The 19844-nt window shown below is 36.6% G+C and overlaps 1 protein-coding gene across 3 annotated transcripts in view; it reads left to right on the top strand.

The window, feature by feature from the left end:
• PSMD1 (proteasome 26S subunit, non-ATPase 1) overlaps positions 1-19583 on the top strand; it is a 99854-nt gene extending 80271 nt beyond the window's left edge. For 2 of the 3 annotated variants that reach the window (XM_069471136.1, XM_069470949.1), the window contains 7 exons: positions 4206-4308; positions 9370-9539; positions 11852-11944; positions 13326-13412; positions 14000-14146; positions 17363-17518; positions 19289-19583. In XM_069471136.1, coding sequence (XP_069327237.1) covers positions 4206-4308; positions 9370-9539; positions 11852-11944; positions 13326-13412; positions 14000-14146; positions 17363-17509 — 747 coding nt within the window. In that variant the 3' untranslated portion in view covers positions 17510-17518; positions 19289-19583. The remainder of the gene's footprint in view (positions 1-4205; positions 4309-9369; positions 9540-11851; positions 11945-13325; positions 13413-13999; positions 14147-17362; positions 17519-19288) is intronic. The other variant, XM_069471040.1, reaches the window with a different exon arrangement.
• Positions 19584-19844: the final 261 nt, after the last annotated feature.

The following is a 19844-nucleotide window of genomic DNA, read 5'->3' as shown; positions in this document are numbered from 1 at the left end:
CCTTTCCTCAGAGAAATCCAAAAGAAAAGTTTCTCAGATATTTTGTGAGATTCGCAAAGGAAATTTCCAGAGGAGATGTTTTTATGTAATCATTAATACATGTTACATCCCTAACACTTAGCTCTACCTGTGGTGCTCCTAGTTGAAGTAATTCCAGTACATCTTTGCTTTGCATCTGTCAGTTTCTTGCTGGCTCACACCCACATAGACCAAGGAACATGCACACACCCAATTTAGAAAGCCCTTAGACCAGAGGTTTACATTTAACTAGAATAATGTTTTCCTATAAGTCCTTGGAGCTATTTTCTCACAGGAACACACTTTCCTCTTTATGAAACATCTACTTTTTGTTTCTCTTGTTAAATGAAATTTATCAGTTATGTGAACATGTATATATTAAATATCATATATAAAATCACATCAAAATATTACAATGTAAGAACAGAATCTGGTGCTCCTCCTTGCCAGTACTATCCGGCCTAAGGCTGGTGGTACAGGAAAGCTTCTCCCTCCATTGACAAGTACCCTATTTGGAAGCAGGATCATATGTAGCCAAGCTTGGTGAGTTGCTGCAATTCTAAAATAAGTCATGGTTTGGGTAGATTAGGCTTTTGTGGGCCATCATGATAGCCTAGAGATATTTCTGTACAGAAATATGTGAACTTTTATAGGATGAATTTATAAGCATGAAATTTCATAAGATGATATTTTATAGCATAACACATTGATAAGTAGTAGTCTATATTATCATGCTGTTAACTTAAGATAGGGGCTTGGATTCTTATGGTGTCAGTGTTTTTTTGTTTGTTTGTTTGTTTGAGACAGAGCCTCGCTCTGTTGCCCAGGCTAGAGTGCCGTGGCGTCAGCCTAGCTCACAGTAACCTCAAATTCCTGGGCTCAAGCAATCCTTCTACCTCAGCCTCCCAAGTAACTGGGACTAAAGGCATGCGCCACCATGCCTGGCTAATTTTTTATATATATTTTTAGTTGTCCAGCTAATTTCTTTCTATTTTTAGTAGAGACGGGGTCTTGGTCTTGCTCAGGCTGGTTTCGAACTCCTGAGCTCAGACGATCCTCCCATCTCGGCCTCCCAGAGTGTTAGGATTACAGGCTTGAGCCACCATGCCTGGCCTGTCAGTGTTAATAACAGAGAAAAAGGCTACAAGGAATTACCATTAACAAAATTATAGTAATAAAATTGAGAAGGGAGCTGAAAACATAATTTGGGATCCTGATAATGGGGAAATCACAGTAGCATCAGCAAGAATATTTTGAAGGAAAAGTAAAGACACTTTTCATTTAGATATGTTGAGTTTGAGATGACAGCAAGTCAGCTGGAAATAAGATGGTGGGAGCATAGGAAAAAAGAACTGTAAAGAAAGATTTGGAAACTAGCCATAAAGAAGTCATGTAAATTCATAGCCCTTGATCTACAATTACAAAATTCAAAAAGTTCTGAAAACTCAAAAGAGGTTTGTTTGTTTTTAAGGTCTCATTTGGCTACAAAACTTGACCCAATTATGAACTCATTTATAGCCATTATACCAGTGTAAATATTCATATATTATACTGCTTCAGAAATAGTAATTTGTTTGATTATGGGATGTTGCCCCACACTCCACTGGTGTATTGCATAATATGTATGCATCATGTTAGCTTTCTAAATTCTGAATTCTAAAATACATCTGGTCTCAAGGATTTCACAAAAGGAAAAAGACATAGTTGAAGTCATAACCACAGATGTAATGTCACAGAGAAAAGGAAAAAAAAAACCCAACACGTTCCCTGATGTGCAGCTATGGTTCTATAACCAGGAAGATAGAAAAGGTAGAAAGGAAGAGACATACCCAGTGATAAGTACCAACAGAAATGACTCCAAGGAACTTCATTTCTTTTCCCCTGACATCCAAGAGAGGGCTTTTTTCCAGCAGTATAAGGTGTAGAGTTAAGAACATGATGAATATCAAAATTGCGTGATTTTAGAGAAGGTAGATTTTGGATACTCATATATAATAGATCACAGAGTTGCCTAAACTTTTAATTGTCTGTTTGGTGAGATTTTCGTAATATAAAATGGCAAGTTAATATGATTTTGTCCTACAAATGCTACTTTTTGGGTTTTGTGGGGTGGGATACTATTCATAACAATGAAACCAAGTAAGAAAATGATGATCCTCACCCTGATTGCCATGAATTGTGATGGTAAGCATGCCAGTTGTTTCACTTGTTTTACTGCAATCTTCACATCTGTAAAATAGAGGAAGTAGAGCAAATGATCTAAAATTGCCTTCCAAATTTAATGTAATGTCCTAATCTACTAAAATAATTTTTTGCCAAAAAATGATAATGAAAATTAAGCTACTGATACATAAGAAATAAAATGTGAGGAAAAATTTTTTAAATGATAAAAAACAGATTTTTAAAGTATTCTACTTCATATTAATTGGATAAGCCGATTATTATATGTTTGCATTGATTTTTTTAGTCCATCTTTCATTTTTACTGAATCTTTCCTATTGTTTTGAGTGCAAAATTTATATTTAAATTCTTCCCTATAATGTACGTTCAGTGCTTTGTTCAGTGTTTCTTTTTATAAGTTCATGAAATATTTCATAAACCTTTAGCACAAAATATTTCCATCCTAAATAAGGTAATGTAAGTGTTCATCTAAAATAAGTTCAGAATCAAAGGAATTTGACCTGGTGAACCAGAATAAAAGCATCAAACCTTAGGATTTTTTTAAGCTAGAAGGAAATTTAGTGATGATCTAATCATGCTGGGTTTTTATAATTAAAGAAAGTAAGGTCTAGAGAAGTGAGTGGCTTACAAGTGGTCATGTAGTAGGCATTGGCCAAGTTAGGTCATTATTTCCCTACTACATTCTTCTGATGCCTACGAATAAAAAATGAGAGCCATGTTTAAGGAATATTATTTTGTTAGCAGAAATATTACTTAGTTGCAGAGATAATAGGGAGGACTGGTAAGATTCGGTCTCCATATATTAAGACAGCAATAGTTACTGAACCATGAGAAGTCTTTTACACATTACATTACTTACGTGTGACCTCACAGAATCCTTACAACAACCATGTAAGGTAGGTGCTATCATCCCTGTAGAGATGAAGAAACAGAAACTCAGAAAAGCTTGTAACTTACCCAAACAGCTTATAAGAGCAGAGATATTTGTAAGCCAGGTTGTCTGATTCTATATCACTCTGCCACTATGTCACATTGTGGCCTCCCAGACCAAGACAAATGAAGAGGGGGAAAGATTCTGAAGAATATGTAATGCAGATGAAGTCATTTTATTAGGAAACTCAAATTTGGTATTTTCTGCTTTTGGCAGATTTGGGGAGCTCCATGATCATGTGCTTCTTGAACAAGCAGACTTCTTCCTGGGTGCCTACCATTTGAAAAGCACTGTTGGGAAAACAAAGAAGTGTAAGACATAGAAGAAGCATAAAATAGTTTCCTTATTATCACCCAAACAGATTTAAAAGAATCTCTCCCTTTATTTGTAAAGAATATATTTTATAAATATTATTTTCTAATTATAAAAGTAATACGTACAAATTTTAGAAAATTCAGAAAAGGATAAAGAAGCAAACAGAAATTACCAGTAATCCTACCCTAAGTCAGTCAGCACATTTTCCATTTTGTTGTTACTTTTGATAAGAGTACTGATTCTGACAAGTCCTCAGGAAAATTAATGTGTGTGCATAATGAAAATCTTTACTGTATATGTGGATATACTTAATCCAAAATACCTCACACAGGTTGAGTGAAGGGTAGTTTACTTAAAGGTGGAACTGAAGGATTACTTTTAGGAAAACTGCAAGGTTGATAGTAAGCAGAGTAGCTGTAATTCAAAATGCAATGAAAGCCTTAGTGTTCACTTGGACTGTTTAGGCTTACTGACTAACAGTGTTACGGTATGAAATTGCATTCAACATTCCCTTGACCTTGAATCATCCACTGTGGAATGAAGATTGAAAACAGAGCTGGTGCTCCCACACCAGAAAAGTCCTGACACCCATGATTTCAACCACAGAAGCTTCCTGCCTACAAGTCTGGTCCATATCCCTCTCTTTTTGAATGTTATGAAATTCAGAACTAAGTCTCATTACCATTTGAGCAATCTGTCCCTTCTCTAAAATGGCACCACAGATAGAATTAGACTATAATTCTCTTTCTTGCTCCTTCAGGTGAATCAGTTCAGACAGCTGTATTCCAAAGTCATCAATGATAAACATGATGATGTCATGGCCAAGTTTGGGGCCATTCTGGCCCAGGGCATATTGGATGCAGGTAAATATTTTTAAGTCTTCCAGATTTATTTATTTATTAAAACTAAATCTAATGAAATAACTATCTGCTCTGATTATATGACAGTGGAAATTGAGTCTGAGGCAAATTATTCCTGGAGAAAATTCGGAGCCTACAATTCATAGTGATAATTTTTAACAGAGTCATTAAGAGTGCAGACTGTTAGAGTTTGAATCCTAGTCCCTTTACAGTGCTAGCTACATAAACTTGAGAAGGTACTTTCTCTCTGTGTTTTTGCTTACTTGTCTTGTAAAGTCTACCTCATAGTGATGGAAGGGTTTAAAATACATGCAAAGCAATTAGAACAGTGCCTGTCACTTAGTAAAGTGCTCCACGAGTGTTGGCTGATTTTTTTCCCTTAATTTTCTTAGTTTATATAAGTTTTAAACAAGTTAACATTAAAAAATTTTTGAGGAAAATATGTTTTAAACAAATTCTAGCAGCCAAATCACTCCTAAAATAAGATTCATGGAATAGTTACCTAATAATTGTATGGCATACTGTGCTATCTGGCTCCAGAATTCACCACTATAGGCACCATGGTCTGTTTCAAAAGATAGAGTGGTGTTCTTTAGCCTTGGGGTTCCTTAGACATATTCCTTAACTTTATTACTGGTGACATCTCCATAAAGTAAAAGGAAAAGAGCATATACCTACTTCATTGTTCAAGAACGTTATTTTTCTTATTGTATTCTATCTATGTGGAGTATGATCCCTGTTTTTTGTTTTGTTTTGTTTTTGCTAATTTGAAAAGTGAGGAATAACATCTCAAGGTTTTTAGGTTTTTGTAGCAGTCCTGTTATTAGGGGAGCATTTAAAAAATATTTATTAGTCATCTCTGTTTCTTCTAATGAAAACATTCTGTCAGCCATGTTTGTTGCAGTCATTCTTTCCTCCTCAGTCAACTGGGAATCTCCTTCCAATTTCCCCTATTATTAGTGTCTTGTATTGGTGTGGTGTATTCACTACAATTGATGAGCCAATGTTGATACATTGTTACTAACTGAAGTCCCTAGTTTACATTAGGGTTCATTCTCTATGTTGTACATTCTATGGGTTTTGACAAATCTTTAATGACATGTTTCCACCACACAGTATCATACAGAATAGTTTTGCTGCCCCAAATATTCTCTGTGTTCCACCTATTCACTCCTCCTCACCCTCCCTATAAGCCCCTGGTAACCACTGATCTTTTTACTATCTCCATAATTTTATATTATTTATTTTACTAAGGTATAGTTGATATACCTTAGATATAACTTGGGTATGGAAATCATATATATTTACAGTGTACATGGTGTTTTGATATATATACACATTGTAAAATGGTTAAATCAAGCTAATTTACACATCCATCACCTCACATACTTATCATTTTTTGTTGTGAGACTATTTAAGATGTACTCTCTTAGCAGTTTTCAAGTATACTGTACATTATTAACTATAGTCACCATACTGTACAACAGATCTCCTGAACTTATACAGCCTGTCTACCTGAACTGTCTCCATGGTTTTAGTTTGGCCTTTTCCAGAATGTCATGTAGTTGGAATCATACAGCCTTTTCAGAGTGACTTCTTTTGGTAATGAGTGTTTAAAACAGGATTTAGTAGTAACATTTTACTACTCCATAATCTTTTTTTCCTTTTAGCTGCCACTTCTTGAAGTTTACGATTTTAAACTACAACCCTTTACTTGTTCATTCGTTCAGCATTACTATAGGCTTTTGCTGTTTTTTTACTATATTAGGGTTATTTGTTAAGAGTTGGGGGAGAATAATTCTGTGCTTTACCTTTATTCTGCCATCTTTACAAAGTCATCTCTGTCTTTCCCTCCTTCCTTCCTCTTTTAGAGCCCCTCTATTTGATTTGTTGTGGACCAATCAAGTTTTGGTGCTTCTTTCCATTTCTTTTTATTTGTAATGATTTTGCTTCAGGTATTTAATAAATAAAAGTTTTATACGTAGTGTTCACTATTATGAGCATAAAATTATTCTCTTGTCCTTTTTCACTTTTTAATATCCTATCCAACTGCATTAGAAAAATTTGCAGTCCTTGTCCCCTCTCAGTAAAGTTGTGGTAGTAGAGAAAAGTCTGGAGAGGGCAACTTCAAAAGAAGGAATGAAGTTGAAATTTATGAGAACTCACTCAGTGATTTGGACTCTTCTGGGAGAAAAGCTGAAGATTAAGAAGATTTATGATTGAAGTCTGTTAAACTATAAACTATCAATAGGATAAACTCTCCCTGGTTTATTAAATTTCAGAATGTTAGAACAAAAGGCTAGTTTAGTTTCTAAGTCTGAAGAAGATAAGTTTCATTGGAATAAAAGAAAATTCAGCTTCAGAACTTAGATCTAATAGCACATTCTCTAGGCAGCCCTTCCCTCTCTTCTACCCTAGGTTAGATACCTTGCTTAGCTGTATGTTCCTACTGGCACCCAGGTTTATAGGTATCATAATATGTTATATCTTATTTTAATTAATGATCTGTCATCTTTGCTAGACTAAAGTCTCCTTGGGATCTTTTCCAGTATTTTAATCATAATTCTCAATATATAGTAAGCATTCAGTGATTGTGGGGGTTAGCATTGGGAAGAGTATAAGCACACAATAAATGTACATAAGTCATATGGGAAAAACAAAGTATACCTGACCTTTTTTTTTTAGATAAAAATCTTAAATGAAATATCTATAGTGGAGTCCTAAGAAAATCTAGATTATTTGGTTGAACAGTAGAAACCTGATTCTTGCAAAAATTAAAATACTATTTGGTTTAATAAAGTCAAGTCAGTATTTACTTTTGACAACCAAGCAAAATGTGGTCACCTATAAAATATTGAGATCAAGAGAAGTGAAATGTGAGCAACTAGAATCCAGCATTGTAATTCAAATTAGGATCCTGATTAGGCACAGACAAGCCCCATTGTTATAGGCTGTATCATATAAACTAACAGATTTGAATTTCAAAGTTCTGTGATACAGCACTTACACCATTACTATGGACCAGAGGTTGCAACACACTTGCCCTTGAGCCAAATCTGACAAAGATGTGTTTTATTTTACCTTGCTAACAAAATTTGCAAGATTTTGGACAAAATCCAGATAGAGTCTACTTTTAAAAACAAAATGACCTAGTGACCTTGGACATACACCTCTAGTAACATGTTCCCATTAAATAAAACATGTGCTTTCCAGTTTACTTCAATTCCCCACTTCTCCCAGTCCACTTTTTCCCGTTTGTTTACCTATCTCATTCCTAAAGACATTCGAGTTTGCAACACCTAATAGCCTCCTAGAATCTCAACCTTACAAGAGCTCAGTAAAGAACCAGCTGTCTAACTCTGATAGCTTGGACCGTAGCTCTGGTTCACTGGCTTTCAAACTGTGCTTCTCTGTACTCTCTAGAGGAATAGTCTAGGGGATATGGCAAAAGGTAGGTGAAACAGGTCAGGTTCTAAGCCATATACCCTCCCAACAGTGCAAACTTCCGATTAGACAGATCAGCTCTGATTTTGTTGTTTTACAAATTGTGGTTCCTCAAAAAATTTTCAGTTGAATCAAGAATTGAAGGTCTTTCTTTTGTTAGTGCTAGTGCTCTAGTTCAGGTGCTAAAGTTTATACCCTTATTTTGCCAATGGAAAAAAAGACTCTTAGAAATAAAGTGAGCCAGGTGTGGTGGCACACACCTGTAGTCCCAGCTATTCAGGAGGGTGAGACAGGAAGATCACTTTAGGCCAGGAGTTCAAAATCACAACATAGTAAAACCCTATCTCCAAAAAAAAAAAAAAAGTAAAATGATTTGTCTCTGGTCACAAGGCTAGTTAATGTAAGAGCTGCCTCCTATCAATTTCAGTGATTTAATTATTCATAGAGTAATGCTTGGTACTTTACTTGGATTTTTCTGTAGTTGTACATAAATCTTCATAACTGATAATGAGATTATCTGATAATGAGATTACTATATATTGAGAATTATGATTAAAATACTGGAAAAGATCCCAAGGAGACTTCAGTCTAGCGAAGATAACAGATCATTAGATAATTAAAATAAGATATAACATATTATGATACCTATAAACCTGGGTGCTAGTAGGAACATACAGCTAAGCAAGGTATCTAACCTAGGGTAGAAGAGAGGGAAGGGCTGCCTAGAGAATGTGCTATTAGATCTAAGTTCTGAAGCTGAATTAGAATTATTTCTCATAATTCTAATAGTTTTTATGCTGCTTAACACCTAAAAGAGTAAGAGTCAGAACATACTCTTTACCGTTATTTTTTTTTTTTCTTTTTTTGAGACAGAGTCTTGCTCTGTTGCCTAGGCTAGAGTGCCGTGGCATCATCATAGCTCACTGCAATTTCAAATTCCTGGGCTTAAGTGATCCTCTTGCCTCAGCCTCCCAAGTAGCTGGGACTACAGGTGCGTGCCACCATGCCCAGCTAATTTTTTAAATTTTTTGTGGAGATGGAGTCCTGCCATGTTGCTGAGGTGGGTCTCGAACTCTTGGCCTCAGTCTTCCCGTCTCGGCCTCCCAAAGTGTTAGGATTATAGGCATGAGCTACCACGCCTGGCCTATTACATATATTTTATAAATGTGTGAGTATATTATAAATATGTATTTTTCTGCATTCAGACATACGATTAAAGCAGAAAGCATAAAACTAAGTTAACAATATCTTCCTCTTGCCTCTTTGCTGTTGCTTGCAAATATATGTACTATTAATAAATTATTAGCACATTAAAAGCTAATACATAATATAGATTAATATTTAATTTAGCATCACAGTTTTTATACCCTTCAGGCTTAGTTTTTGAAAAATACCTGCCTATGGGTAAAGAAGGTCTAAATTTACCCTGAGTCCAGTTAAAGTGCAGCATTTCCAATTTTCAAGAACCTAGATTACTCAATGACTAATTCTAAGGACTGTATATTAGATTGTATGAACTGTGCTCTTAAAATAATCACCAGATGTTTTCCTAGTGCAGTACTTAGAAATCTTTATTATTACCCCACTGGATTGCTGTTCATAGTTTCTCTTTTTCTACAGGTGGTCATAATGTCACAATCTCCTTACAGTCCAGGACTGGGCACACTCATATGCCTTCCGTGGTTGGCGTCCTTGTCTTTACCCAGTTCTGGTTCTGGTTTCCTCTTTCACACTTCCTGTCATTGGCTTATACCCCTACCTGTGTCATTGGCCTTAACAAGGACTTAAAGGTATGTTTGTGAGACTTCAACTTTGTAGTACATCCTGTTCACCATATCCTATTGATATATACCACCCACTCGCAAGGGTTTCCATGAAATTTTAAAGATTAGTTAGCATCTCATCAATAGCATGTTTTTCCTTCAATTTGAGTCATCACCTTGTTAAGTGGAGTGTGTCAGCAGAAGTTTTAAAAATCATGTCTCCTTACTAGCTTGAGTAAATCAATTGAGAAGGAATGATGAAAGAGAGGGCTAAATCAAAGATACGAAGAGGCTTTGTAGACCACTCTGATGAATTTTATTTAATACGAAAGGCTGTGGGAGCTGTTAAAGGGTTTCAGGTAGGCAGATGACATGAGATTTGCATTTTAGAAAGATCGTTCTGGTATCAGTGGAAAGCCATTAAAATGCTATTGTGGTAATCTGGGCAAGGTAGAATGAGAACCTAAACTAAATCTTAATATTAAGGAAGGAAGATTTGAGTCAGGGACATGTTTCAGAGTTATGTGATACTAGAGTGATTGATGGAAGAAAGAATTGTTACTAAAGGGAAAAGCAAAACAGGAGGATGTCCCTTTGGTAGTGGCAGAGAATAAGACCAGCAGTGAGGAGCCAGGGAATCTGCCAGAATGAAACTGGTCACTTAAGTCAAAAACTTAAGGTGCTGCATGCTTTGTCATCACATTTTTAATCATATTTTTAATAGGGGTTTGTGTCTTTCTCAATCCTGTGACCTGATGAATCATCTTGTTCTTTAAAGGTCAAAAGGCTTTTTGACCTTAAAATAATTTTTATGTCTAGTCATCACTGTTCTATTAAATTTTCAGAGTGGAAAATTTTTAGGCCAAAAATTGGCTGATAAAGTTTGAATGTTTCGTTGTATTGATTTTGCTGTATAGCTATATAGCCAATTATCCTTTAAGTGTTTCAGTATTAAAACTGCTCCCATTTGTAAATATTATGCAGTTTTATTTCTCAAAATAAGGATCGTTTGGTTTCCCAATCCCTAACCTTTAACACTGTAACTAAACATCCCATAAAGGGGCTTTTATTCTCTGCCAAATAATTTTGTGATCTCTGTTTTCATTCTTTACTGTAAAAGCCATATGGACCCAGCTACACAGGAGGCTGAGGTGGGAGGATGGCTTCAGGCTAGGAATTCGAGACCAGCCTGAGAAACAACATAGCGAGACCCCATCTCTTAAAAAAAAAAAAAAATGAAAAAAATTAACTGGATTGTGGTAGTGCACATGTATAATCTCAGCTGCCCAGGACGCTGAGACTGGAGGATTGCTTGAGCCCAGGAGTTTGAGGTTGCAGTGAGCTGTGATTGTGCCACTGCACTCCAGCCTGGATGACAGAGTGAGCACCTGTCTCTAAAAAAAAAAAAAAAAAAAAGTGAGATGGAGAAGATAAGCTTCCTTGCCCTAGTAAATATGGTGCTTATTATCATTCTCCCATCAATGTAAATTGGGTAAATAGAGAAAAATTCACACCAAAGGATTTTAAACCTGGTCACTAAGTAATATGAAGCTGACTTTCCATTAGGCTCATGTTAGACTATTATACGGCATAATTAAATGATGTGGAAATGTTTTTTGTTTTGTTTTGTTTTGGTTTGTTTTTTTTTTTTTTTTAATGGAGACAGAGTCTTGTTCTGTTGCCCCAGCTAGAGTGAGGTGGCGTCATAGCTCACTGCATCCTCCAACTCCTGGGTTCAAGTGATCCTCCTGCCTCAGCCTTCTGAGGAGCTGGGACTGCAGGCCCATGCCACCATGCCTGGCTAATTTTTTCTATTTTTTGGTAGAGATAGGATCTCGCTCTTGTTCAGGCTGGTCTCAAACTCCTGACTTCAGGCAATCCTCCCAGAGTCCCAGGATTACAGGCACGAACCACTGCACTTGACCAGGAAACTATTAATATATGCAGGCTTATTAGTTAGTGTAGTGTAAGGAAGGGACATGGAAGTTTGGGACAGAAAGTCAGACAGCTTTACCAAAGAGGGTAACAGTTGATCGGATGCTCATACCAAGAGTAGGACTTAATCCATTGAAGCTGGGTAGGTTGTTAGTAAAGAAAGGTGAGATAAAGGGATGCCTGTTCAAAGGCACAGCTTCAGAAAAGCATAGGAAACTACAGGTAATTCTGTAAAGCACCTAAAAACTAATTCAACAAGAGAAGACAGATGCCTTTCAGAGAGTAGTGATAACATGGTTGAACATCTAGCCAGCATTGAAACTTCTGGTCTCTTTTTTGTATCTTACTTAAGTCTTGATGTTATTTTAATGGAGGAGGAAAAACAAGTTCTTTTATTTCTTCAGATGCCAAAAGTTCAGTATAAATCAAACTGTAAACCATCCACATTTGCATATCCTGCCCCTCTGGAAGTACCAAAAGAAAAGGAAAAGGAAAAGGTATGTTCTTGTTCCTTTGAGCAACATTTGTACTTACATCTAGGAGCTGAGTGTTTTACCTGTGCTTGTTTTTAAATATGTTTTATGTTTAAAAGTAATACTTCTTATGGTAAAAATCTAACGTTACACAAGAATATGAAGTAAAAGCCCTTTTTCTGTCTTGGTCATCCAAGTCCCATGTCACAGGAGTCACAGCTGGTGAATCCCTGTGTGTGTTTTCTCTGTATATGTCAATACTTTTTACACCACAAATAGAATTATTCTCTACATACTATTCTACATCTTGTTTTCACTTTAACATATCTTTAAAACTTATAGTGTATGTGGATCTCATTTTTTTTCCAAAGCTACCAAGCCATGCCTTTATGAATGTAGCATTGTCATACTGGTTCTTTCATTAGTTTCATTTAAGATTATTTCTAATTTATCACTACTACAAATGAGGCTGGAGTGAAAGTCTTTATACACATCCATTTGTGCACTTGTGCAAGTAAGTCTATAGGTTAGAATCTTGGATGTGGAATTACTTGATCAGAAGTAATACACATTATTTATTTTCTTACGTACTAACCAATTTACTTTTCAAAATGGATATAATCAATTTATGCTACTACCAGTCATTGATATGTATTAAATCAAAGAATAATGATTAGAGAGCTGTACTTGCCAATGAAGTTTTACTCAGTAAAAGTATCCTTTCATGACACATTATGTATAGGAGAATAGTTCTTTCTGTCAGGATAATGTTTCATATTATCCAGTTAATTATTTGGTGTAAATTTTGTATATAAGTGGCAATAATTATATAATAATTATATAATTGACCAAATTTGAGGGTGGCTGCTATATTTCATATCCTCTTTTTAGTTCTAAAACAAAATTTTATACCAATATTGCCCAGCTTTTCAAACTCCCTGTTTCACCTTTGATTTCAGTGAGACCCATCAAGGAGGATAATTCCAGGCCAACCACTCACCCATTATCATTGTAAGGCACCTAGTCCAGTGCGAACATCTCTGCAACCAGGACTGGAAGAAATTTTGTGTTTTTCAGTGCTTTCCCTATAAAGCAAAAAAAGATATAGCACCCAAATCTTTATCTTAGAAGCACATGACAGCAAATTTATATACAGGCTGGGCTACAGATTAAAGAAGATTAGAGTTATATTAGACACAAGCCTCCAAGAACTAAAGATTCACCTGGACAATAGTAGTAAATTATGTCAATAAATATCCTTATTATTCCTATTTATTCTCTGATTATTTTGTTCTTTATAATACTGCCAGGAAACAGAATAGTATTATAGGACTGAGTTCTTCTTAGGCCTCATATGTTTGTACATAGCTAAGGGATTACAATTTACCCTGTTCACTTCCTCTAGGTTTCTACTGCTGTGTTATCTATAACTGCCAAGGCTAAAAAGAAGGAAAAAGAAAAAGAAAAAAAGGAGGAGGAGAAAATGGAAGTGGTGGGTATAACTTGGTGGTCGGTCATATGGATTGAAGTATCTATCTCTGTTATGGTCCAGATTCTTCCTTAGTCGAACATTACTATACCTTGCTCATGGCTTCCTTCAAATAATTATCCTGTTCCCAGTGTATAGAATCATGTAATTTTACTTCAAAGGGACACTAGAAGTTATATCCATTTGTAGGAAGAATAGAAGAAGCATACAAATCAGGAATAAGTTCCTAGAGGAAATGACAACCAAAATGGGTTTTGAAGGGCATAGTGGGATTTTTAGCAGACAATGAGATGATGGTAAGAGAAAGAAAAATCCTTTCAAGCAAAGAAATTGTCATTCGTTTAAATAGACTTTCTTTTACTTACGTCTGCTGGTTTTTCTACCATCTTATCCTTTAAAACCAAGTCAAATACCACTCTCATTCCCAAGCAGAGTTACATTTGTCCTCTGAATCTATTATCACTTTAGTTGTACTTCCATTGTTAACTACCACTACATTTTGTACATAATAGTTGCTCAGTAAACTTATCAAACATTACTCAGTGATGTGGAACAGAAGTGAACCTTTATTGAGCCTTTTTTTCCCCTAGGATGAGGCAGAGAAAAAGGAAGAAAAAGAGAAGAAAAAAGAACCTGAGCCAAATTTCCAGTTGTTGGATAACCCAGCCCGAGTTATGCCTGCCCAGCTAAAGGTCCTAACCATGCCAGAGACCTGTAGATACCAGCCTTTCAAACCAGTAAGTTAACAGTGGCTCTTGGCTCTATATACCATGGGGTAGTAATCTGTAGAACAGTAGAATATTGACAGAGAAAGATAAATCTCCAAAGCACTGGAACAAGTTCTCTAGTACTAAGAAATCTTTTAGCAAAAGAAAGAGTATTTCTCTCCATTTCATATATATTTGGGGAAATTTTTCTTTTCTATGTGTAACTCTAAAAAACTCCCTTGTTCTGCCACAGATGTATGCCATAGACATTCCTAATACAGCATAGTGATTAGGAACATAGACTATAGAGCCAGGCATACTGGATTTGAATCTTGATTCTACCACTTACAGGCTATGGTACTAAATCTCTCACTGCCTCAATTTCCATTACTGTACAGGAGAGATAATCATCCCTAACTCATAGGGATGTGGCTCAAATTGAACAAGTTAATACATAAGCACTGGGAACAAGACCTGGGACTGCTCAGTAAATGTTAATCATCATTATAATTACACTGCTGTCATAAACACATTATTTTTTTTTTTTTTTTTTTTATTCTATTTTGGTGCTAACAGTTAAAGCTAATACACATTATTTTAGAGTTCAAAAAAGATCTTCGGGTCATTTAACTTATTCCAAGGTAGAATATTTCATGTTAGTAACAAATGCTTATCAGAAATTTAAGCATGACACTGCCTTTGTCTTTCAGGTTCTTGTACCTCAAAAACTAAAGAGCCATCAGTAGACCCATTCAAGATATATAGATGCTAGGTCTATCAAAGATGTCAGAGATGAGATTTCTAGATCCTCATAACAAGAGTAAACTTATTCTTATCAGCCGGATGATGGGTCAGAGGCAGCTGTTACCTACGATTGTGAGCCAAGGTCTTACATGACTAAATTATCAACTAGAGGAGACAGAGGCAGGAAATGAAAGATAGTATATTGTAGTAGTTTAGAGCTGGAATTTGGTATAACTGGGTTTATATTTCAGCTCTGCCATTTCTTACCTGACTATACAAGTCATTTAATGTCAGTTTTGTCATCTGTAAAATTGGTCTGGTAATACCATCTCCTGCCTAATCTATAGTAGTTGCTGTGTGGTGTTAAGTCAATGAATTGACAGAACTGCCAGTGGACGCCTTAAATACGGTCACTGTCTGATCTGCAATCCAGTTCATCATGGTGGCATTTGTACAGAGAATGTATTCTAATAGTGTCTGTAAACTTTTCTTGCCAATTGAAGTGGAATATATATCCAGAACAGATGTCTTAGGACACAACTAGTGCATACTCTAAGCACATGAGATACCCAGTGTTTTTGACAGTTATGCACTAAAGATAGACATATGCTCAAGGCCAGGAGGCAATAGGAGCACACTGGTATACCACAGTTGGAAACTAAATGTTTGTTAAGTCTTTGCTCAAATCAAGTCAGAGCTATAACAGTTGATCCATCTTTAAATCCAAAAGACTTCCTTTGTCTGTGCAAGCAAGAAGTGAAGGCTGAAGAATAATTGTCAACTGCCTGGCTGACTGTTGAAGGTGTAGCCCAACACAGTCCAACAAAGACTGGGAGACTTAGTGTTCCCAGATGTTTAAGGAAATTCTTGTCCAATCATTAGATGATTGAGCAGAGACTTCAGTGGACACACACAACAGAGAATACAAACTTTATAGTGTTTCATTGCCTATATATTCAGTTGGCGTTAGCTTTCCCAGAAAGCAGAAAATCATGTATCTTACTACTTAGAGGGTGAACTTTCCTTCCAACATATACAACATTAATAAATCTAAACCATATATAGCTATAAACAGCTCTTTCCATGTGTGGATGATATTGTAGGATTTGAGTTGGATTATTTCATTCCAGTTAACCATGAAATAGTAATAACCTAGAGCCAAATGTTTCCCCAAAATAGGAAATCCTCTTGTGAACCTGGGTATTTTCTTCTCTTTGGTAGCATATTCATCTCCATTTGGTCAATTAGGAGGTTCAAGTAAACTTTTAGGCCATGGAGGATTAGGACAGTGACCATATTGTTTTTTCTGATTGTTCCTGGGTTGAGTATTGGTAGTACAGGCAGGGTCCATTCATAAAATGCATTCTCTTCAAGAAGAGCAAACTTTTTAAGGGAGAGGGTTCTAGGTAAATGTAGGGATATGTGTGCATTGGGAGAAGGGAAATAGTTTGGAAATTCGTGAAGGCACACCAGTTTTATAGCGTGGCAGGGCAGAGTTCTGATGAGTAAAAATCAGATTAGGTTGAACTGCAGAGATGCTTTTACATATGTGAATCATTTGACTAATGTGCTTGTGCTTTTCCTTCCCAGTAATGTGCTTTGGTAGAAATATGCTGTTTCCAGATGTGCCCTGCCACTGTTGGCTGATTTAATTACAGAGAGCAGCTTTCCATTTCCTTTGACACAGGCAACCAAATAGAATGAGATTAGCACACCAGAGATGGGTGAATAGTTTGGCGTTTGGATTTGCCTTCTGCTAATATGTTTGGGAGAAGGCTTAATAGAATTGCTGCTACAGTCTGCTTTCCGTTTGTTTCCCATCTGTTTTTTCATTGGCTTGCATCACAAGGATTTATAGATCAAAGTGAAAAACACTCGGATGTCTGGTATATTTATGCTGTTCTCTCCATTGTTCTGAAATTGCTGCTGGTTTTTCATTTACAAATTATCTTGTGTCCAAAATGATGGTCATCACACAATAACGTAGTACATATTAGACTAGTGTGCTTCTCACACTTGAATGCACATACAGATGGACTGGGGATCTTGTTAACAATGCAGATTCTGTAGATCTAGGGTGGGTGGCCCAGCTTTTCTTTATTTTCAACAAGCTCACAGGTGGTAACGATGCTGCTGGGCCAGGACCACATCATGAGGAGGAAGGCATTAGAATATTGTATTTGGACAGGAAACATTATCCTCCCAGTCAGACTGAGGCCAGTAGCCAGATCCATGGCTGAGAAACACTATTCTTAAATTGGGATGCATCAGCTGAGTAGAACAGCATCACACATTATACCATCCAAAGCCATTGGGTTAAGTTTGCAAATACTCCTTACAGATCACAGTTGTCTTTATCCTAGTAAAGTTCTCCCCTAGGTTTGTACTTGGGAATCATTCAAATAGTGTTAAGGTGCCATTCAACAAGCGTACACTCCAGATTGTGGAGCAGGCTTGAAATATGAGTGGAGCTTGTGCTTCTTCGCCCCTCTCTGTTTACAGCTCTCAATCGGAGGCATCATCATTCTGAAGGATACCAGTGAAGACATTGAAGAACTGGTGGAACCTGTGGCAGCACACGGCCCTAAAATTGAGGAGGAGGAACAAGAGCCAGAACCCCCAGAACCATTTGAGTATATTGACGATTAAGGACCAGAGGTATCTATGCAACAAAATTATGAAGGGAAATCTCTTCGTCAATACTTCACAAATGTTTTTTGCAAGGACACCGTCTCACTGTTTTCCTTCGTTTTGTGCTTAGTACTTATTTACTTAAACTTATTAAAACTTCCCCGTATTTTGACCTTTCTGCATATGTAACAAATTCCTTTTTTCTTTCTTCCCTGACTCTACACTACTCTGCCAGTGCTATTCAAAGTGGCTGGCCTGTAAACTGTTTTTATAGTTCTGTAAGAAGATAGGAAACTTGCTTCAGAATGCAAATCTACTCAATGCTGCTTTCATCCACAAAGTCTTCCCCAAAAAAGCCATCTGAACTGTATAGTTTGCTTAGTGATGGAGCTGATTTACATTCTGATGTAAGTTCCTTGTGGATCAGTTATAGTTGGACTGGCCCTGGGCCATCGATCACACTTCTGAGTAGCATGGGTATACAGTTTTCACTGAATTTCCTCTCTCCCTTTCTCCTTTGGCAATACTTTTGACACTAGAAGCCTTAACATTCATTTATTTATTCAATGTGTGTAAGTCAAGGTGCTTATAGAGACTTTGGGGTCATTTAGACCCCACCACAAAGCTTCATCCAGTTGAAAAAGATTATTACTATGCCAGTATTCTAACAGTATTGAAGGAGTCTTTAGATGTGAAAGATTAGAATAATATAATTCATGAAATTGTCACTCTTAGTTGCCCCATTTCTTCTAAATGATCATCACATAATTGAAGGCTCAAGTGAACTATATAATCAAGGCTCCCTAATTCCACCCTAGCACGAACACATTTTCAGACATCTATGAATTTATTCTGTGCTTTGAACAAAATAAGGACAATATCATGTATTATATTTAAAAGTCTAGTTGCAAATCAAACATGGTGAATGTTACACAGACTAGCTTTATAGAAATCTCAGATAAATATTAAGGTAGAAACTCTGCCATTTGTAGGAAAATATATTCATGCCTCAGGGAGACTATTAGTTTGGGCCTTTGAGAAAAGGAGATTTATAGTAATTTCCCTGTTATCTAAATCTACTTTTGAAAATTATTGGCTGAGTGCAGTGGCTCACGCCTATAATCCAAGCACTTTGGGAAGCTGAGGCAGGAGGATCACTTGAGGCCAGGACTTCAAGACGAGCCTGAGCAAGGGTCTCTACCAAAAATAGAAAAAATTAGTCAGGCGTGGTGGCCTGCGCCTATAGTCCAAGCTACTTGGGAGGCTGAGTCGGGAGGATCACTTGAGCCCAGGAGTTTGAGGTTGCAGTGAGCTATGATGATGCTACTGCCCTCTACCCAGGGCGACAGAGTGAGACTCTTATCTCAAACAAACAAAAAGAAAGAAAAAAGATTATCTTTCAGCCTTGATGGTTTCCTAAGCTTTACCCAACTAGCACATGACAGTATAGATGTCATGATCACTCAGTCTCTACTAGAGAATGCAGATGACACCTATTAGCCTCCTTTAGCCTTTCATAATACCTTACAGGAAGCCCCGTGGTGATGTCTTTCAAGGCAGTTAACTACAAAATGGTTTGGAGGCTTATAGCTGGAAACTGGATTCTTGTTAGTTTTTAAAGGATAAAATATCCAGTCCATTAGGGGTTTGACAGCTATAGTCTGTCTTAACCCAAACTAGGATAAGGACTGCAAAGGCAGGGTTGGGGCCTAGTTTTAGATTTCAACAGAGAGAGAGAGAATGTTTGCAATTAAGAATGACTCTAGCTTCTACCACCACCCCCATTACCTTTCCCAGGATCTCATTTGCTCTTCTGAAGAAGATTGTCAGGCTCATATTGGAAATGCCTCTGAGGAAATTCATGCTGAGACCTGCTATTCAATGCATGTACCATTGCCTCTGCGCTGACCTGAAGAACCTTGTCTCCAAGTCTTTGGTTGAAGAGAAGATATATGACTATTTAGTGTGCTCTTTCACAGAACTTGGTTTTCAAATAAATATATTAAAATCTCCAGATGGACAAGACTTTTGTTTTTCAGCCTGGGTTTTTAATAAATGAATCTAATCCTCTCCCCACCATGAAATGTCCAAATTCAAAGAGCTAAATCCTTGATGTGCTAGGATGAGTATGCATGACTTTCATATTGATGAAAAAGTCCAGCTATTCTTAAATTATAGGCCATTTGAGAATAATGAGGGAAAATCAAATCTTGCTCATCACTCCAAGAATTCTCTGCCTTTTTTTAATGGAATGGAGAGTGGACTGCCATCCTTTACTGAAGAAGTCTCTTTAATGATCCAAAGAAAATGTTTAGATAGCTAAAAAACGTTTTTTTTTTAAAACAAACTTTGC

Source organism: Eulemur rufifrons, chromosome 1 (genome assembly GCF_041146395.1).
Source record: "Eulemur rufifrons isolate Redbay chromosome 1, OSU_ERuf_1, whole genome shotgun sequence".
In the NCBI taxonomy this organism is placed as follows: domain Eukaryota; kingdom Metazoa; phylum Chordata; class Mammalia; order Primates; family Lemuridae; genus Eulemur; species Eulemur rufifrons.
The sequence above is the reverse complement of the archived record's forward strand: the minus strand, read 5'-3'. Positions and strand labels throughout refer to the sequence as shown.